Raw genomic sequence first — 5,222 nt, 5'->3', positions numbered from 1 at the left:
GTATTGTTGCCAATATTTTTTTATTGTAAGACTTTAGTCTGTGACAAATTTGCCCTAATAATAAATAGAAAGTCTCCATCTACATCAAACACCTGTGCCGGGGGGGACAAATTTGTAAACAAGTTAATATAATTCTTGAACTGAAGTCAGGGGCCACACAAAATCAGTTCAGGGGCCACAAATRGCCCCCGGGCCACACTTTGGACATCCCTGGTATAGAGTTAAGAGATATAATTAAAGGTGTAATTCAGTAGCAAGATAGTGTTTTTAGTGTTTAGCTTCTAATAAAAATTTCTTATATGTGCACCTAAGGTAGATTCTCATTGCCTGTGTATACTGTAGTAGTACCATGTAACCACAGGATTTACCTGAGATCCAGTCTGTTTGCCTGTCTTTTGTACCTGCGGTGTGTTTGTCCGGTGCCACCATGCTGCGGTGTCTGTGCTGTGTCTCTGGAGCTGTTTCTGAGTTGTTGAGAGCAGGGCGGGTGGCTAATGAATGACCTGTCAGAGGTAATGAGGTCCAGAACGCTGGATGCCTCACGACTTCCTCCTCGCAACTCCACTGATTCATGGGCCCGCTGAAGAAATCTGTCTCTGTGTTTCTTCACGGTGATGGGCTGATGCTATAAGCATAAACAATAATACTGGACAACTGCTGATGCATGAATTAGAGACRAGATTACATAAAAACCTTTGGCACATATGATTCACGTGTCGGTGTATTTTTATTATATATTTTTTTGTGTCGTCAGCACCTGGACTATGCCCAGCTATTTCCCATGTCACTGATTTTTACAGTAAGCCTTCCTCTTTCTGCCCGCYTCCCACATTCTTGTCTCTGAAGCTTTGACTCTCCTAGTTGTACTTCTGTGGAACTGCATCTGCAGACTCCACCCGGCCTCTCCTCTTTTGTGCACCAGGAATGTAAATATGGGAAAGGTGTGGTGCCATAAGCTCGCTTTYGGGCTTCCTCATTATTTGCAATTCAGAGCTGGCAAAGCTCTCGGGAAGCKATTAATTTTAGTGTGTGTGAGTTGTGATGCTGTCAGGCTCGTCAGCTTAATATCTGACTCAGTCCATCTGTTTTGGCGCAATACACCATTGCACCCATTCATTTGTTTGTTTTTAAATATTTGTTTAGGTCAAATGAAAATTTGTGTGCAGAATATTAAATCTGACACCTGCACTACTACGAACCAGAAGACATAAAAATGATTACAAACTGACTTATTTATTAATTTTTTTCCAGAAAAAGAGCAGAGAGGAGAGCTGCGGTGAAGGTAGTGGTGTGGAGATCCTCGAGAACAAGCCTTACACAGATGGACCAGGTGGGACGGGTCAGTACACCCACAAAGTCTACCATATTGGCATGCACATTCCCAGCTGGTTCCGCTCCATCCTGCCCAAAGCAGCACTGCGGGTTGAAGAGGAATCCTGGAATGCCTACCCTTACACCCGAACCAGGTATTTGCTCTTTCATGAAGGCTGCTTTAAAATTTACCACAAATTCTGCACAAAATGTAACATATAAAGAGTGTTAAATGTAAGCATTTTCATTATTTAATTAACATTTTGAGTTGAATATCTTAGTTAAAAATTTCCACAAACAAGTAGTTATTTAGCTCACTGATCTTACATTTTTTAAATTAAATGTAAATAATAAATCCTAAATCTAAATGTAAAAATTAAATGTTGAAGCTAAATGTTAAAGTTCACATTGAAGTATTTCAGTATGGAACACAGCCTTTGCTGTTGGTGCTTGGCTTTTTTTGTGACATCATCATGCGACAAAAGCACATGCTAACGCTGCTAATGCTTCCTTGCAAAACATCAAACTTGTTAGCATATTTTTATTTTATTTTATTTTTTTGGAGTTGGCAGCGTTATCATTTGATTTTGTGGCAGGATGATGACATCACAACAAAAGCCGCGCACCAACACTGAAGGCTGTGCTCCATTCTGAAATTCTTAAAAGTAAATTTCATCATTTCGCCAAAACATCTAAGATTTCATTTTTTAATGTACACATTTAGATTTAGGACTTAACACACTCCTATAGCGTTTAACATTTAGTAAAACTTGGCAAAATGTAAGAGTTGTGAGCTAAGTAATGAAAGTGTGCTAGTGACATTTTTTTGACATTTTGTTTTTCGCTTGGGGCCCCATAAATGTAGCTATGTGCATGAGTTTTTGTTTTTGTCTGTTTGCAGATGCATAGTAAAAATTGTAAAGTACCTGCCGTCTTGCATAAAATATATGTATTTAATGCAATTTTCACACAGAGATGCCACAAAAGATTAATTTGATACAAAAGCTGAGGTCCAGCTGTTTCAGTAAAAGCCAAAAAGAGTGAAGGCCTCTGGGTAAGTTGTCAGAATATTACCCAGATTCCAGGACAATGACCCCTCATTCCAAGGATGTCTGTTTGTTTAAGGGGTGTTACTGATAAACCCGGAAACATGATGGTGCTGGGGAAAAAAAGTCTTCTGGACTGTAATGTCAGGATACTGTCCAAGTGCCTATAGACACCATGACGCTCTTTCTGCAGCGACAGATTTGCTCTGCTCTCATATCTCCTGTCTTCAACGCAGAGAAGGTGTCGGTGCCTAGCTTGAGCCGTTCAGTTGGGGAGTTACTCTGTGAAGCAAGGCTGTGTTCACGTTGGATTTGTTGGCATGAGTGCCTGTATTCTGTTTGGTTCCTGCAGATACACTTGTCCCTTCGTAGAGAAGTTCTCCATTGATATTGAGACCTACTACAAACCCGACACAGGCAATCAAGCAGACGTCTTTAACTTGTCCACAGCAGACAAGAGACAGAGGACAATTGGTGAGACCTTTTGGTATCTTTCTCGAGCCATTATGTCTTCAGAAACTGCAATGTTGAATTACCATTTATGTCATGTTGCTTTTATTTATGCAATATTTTTAAGATGTCAGTTTAATATTAATAGGTTTTGTTTCATCTACCTTATTGTTATTCAAGCCGAAGAGGTGAAGGAGGTCCACTTGGGGTAGATTAGTGATACATCATCTTTTTTTTCTCTCTGTCATGAAAGCCACATCTTTTCCATTGAATTTAGCTCTACTAATGAATTAATTTAATTAGTTTTTCTTCTTCTTCTTCTCTGTTAGTTTGCCAGAAGGTCTTTCTAAAATGAATTTAAAACTGCTGAACACAAGCCTGTGCATGTTCTTCTCCACCATTCTAATGAGAGTTGTTTCCTAACACCTGATTCCACCTGACTTAAACCCGATTGATTGCCTTTGACAGACCCGATCGACATAGTGGCAGATCCCATCCCCCCACATGAGTACAAGGCAGAGGAAGACCCAAGGCTTTACAAGTCGGTCAAGACTCAGAGGGGCCCCCTGCGAGATGACTGGATAGAGGAATACAACAACAACCCAGGAAAGACGCCCATCATGTGTGCCTACAAACTTTGTAAGGTGGAGTTCCGTTACTGGGGCATGCAGTCCAAGATTGAACGCTTCATTCATGATGTCGGTGGGTAGAATCTCTGAATTCCGTCCCAGGTTTTTGGTCAGCGTGGTGATTAATCAGCTTCTCGTGTATGTGTCCGCTTCGTGCGCACCTGCAGGACTCAGGAAGGTAATGGTGCGTGCCCACCGGCAGGCCTGGTGCTGGCAGGATGAGTGGTACGGTCTGACCATCGAGGACATCAGGCAGCTGGAGCTAGAAACCCAGCTGGCCTTGGCCAGGAAGATGGCCCAGTTTTGTCAGGCCGAGGAGGCCGCCGAAGCCAACGGTGGCGCTCCGTCTCCGGACAAAGACCAGGAGGTTAAAGAGGCCATCAGCTCTATTGAAGCAGAGGAAGTGGTTGCCAGAACAGGAGTAGAAACCCTTCAACCGCGAGGTGTACTCACCAAGCAGTGGTCCACCTCGTCTCGATCGTCCCGCTCATCTAAGAGAGGAGGTGACATCATCTTCCACTGTGTTGTTCTCTGTGGTTATTTTTGTTGCGTGACTGCACGGTTATGTTTTCTTTTTTAGCATTCTTCTCTGTGTTTCTATGTTCATGATTCCAGCAACAGCTTCTCAGGCTACTCTGATTACCATTTTTGGGCAAAACACAGCATTTCTTAAAGCACGCCTATTACGTAATTCCAGCTTTCTGTATACATGTAAACTGATCGCTTAGAGAAAAGTTAGCAACAATAGAATGCCTTTCTTATCTTTCCTGTCGCACACTGATCAGACTTCGCCTGGATGACAAATTATAATAACCCACACAATGGAAGTGCAAAAAAAAAAAGGGAAAAAAAGCCAATTTATGGGTCTTGCTGTTTGCTTCTCGACTCTGTCTGAGCAAGTCGAAGCACAGGATTGTGTACCTGCAGGGAGAGGGAGCAAAATCTTGTTTTTACTGGGTAGTAGTGAGGAATGCTCCAGAAATTCGCTTGATTTCTCTGTACGTTCTCTTGTGAATTGAAAGGCAATAAAAGGGTCTGAAGGTTTTAATTTTAGCAGCAAAATCACTGAAGTGGAACTGAAGGTTGTGAACTGAGGTCTGAGACTCACACYGGATGTCAGATCAGAGAAGAATTATGTTTAAATTGTTAAACATTGGTGAGCACCCACAAAACAAATGAATATATAAATAATTGGATGTTTGGGTCCAGCTAATTTAAATTACATCTCGTTAGAATCTTATTTATTCAGTCTTGCTTTTTGTTGAAGGGGAGTGGTGTGTTCATTTTTGTCAATTTGTTTTTGATTAATTCAGTCACAGTTTTAGCTGTGCAGATTAGGGTTTTGTCAGCATTTTTCCTTCAACTGCACGCGTGTAGACATATAGTGAGCCTTTAAATGTTAACTGATGGAGTTAAAGTTGGACAGATCAGCTTCTGTTTCTGTCGTCTGTTGTTAATTTCACTGTTTTTACTTCACCGTCCAACTGCTGCAGCCTCGCTCCTTCACACCTGGATTATTCTTAGCATCGATTCACACTCGTGTGGCGATCCTTTCTTTACGTAGAACGCTGTAGACGCCAAATGAACCCCGACTCTTCAGCATGTCCCCCCCAACCCTTCCCTTCTCGTGGTTCTCTGGTGAGCTATTTTTAGCAACAGCGCTGACATCACGCATCCGAGGAGGCTGACGCTCCTCGGGCGACCCTCCTCTCCACCGCTGTCGTTTTCCTTGTGTGTTCTGACAGCTACAGCTGTGTCCCCACAACCTCCCCCCACCTCACCATCC

General features: G+C 42.3%; 1 protein-coding gene across 3 annotated transcripts in view; it reads left to right on the top strand.

Moving 5' to 3' along the window:
• pitpnm2 (phosphatidylinositol transfer protein, membrane-associated 2) overlaps positions 1–5,222 on the top strand; it is a gene marked incomplete at its 5' end in the record, with an annotated part of 25,634 nt that overhangs the window by 2,549 nt on the left and 17,863 nt on the right. For all 3 annotated transcript variants that reach the window (XM_014010601.1, XM_014010602.1, XM_014010600.1), the window contains 4 exon segments: positions 1,252–1,466; positions 2,710–2,831; positions 3,276–3,509; positions 3,604–3,939. In XM_014010601.1, the coding sequence (XP_013866055.1) occupies positions 1,252–1,466; positions 2,710–2,831; positions 3,276–3,509; positions 3,604–3,939 (907 nt within the window).

The sequence above is a fragment of the Austrofundulus limnaeus genome, unplaced genomic scaffold, assembly GCF_001266775.1.
Source record: "Austrofundulus limnaeus strain Quisiro unplaced genomic scaffold, Austrofundulus_limnaeus-1.0 Scaffold70, whole genome shotgun sequence".
Taxonomy (NCBI): domain Eukaryota; kingdom Metazoa; phylum Chordata; class Actinopteri; order Cyprinodontiformes; family Rivulidae; genus Austrofundulus; species Austrofundulus limnaeus.
The sequence above is the reverse complement of the archived record's forward strand: the minus strand, read 5'-3'. Positions and strand labels throughout refer to the sequence as shown.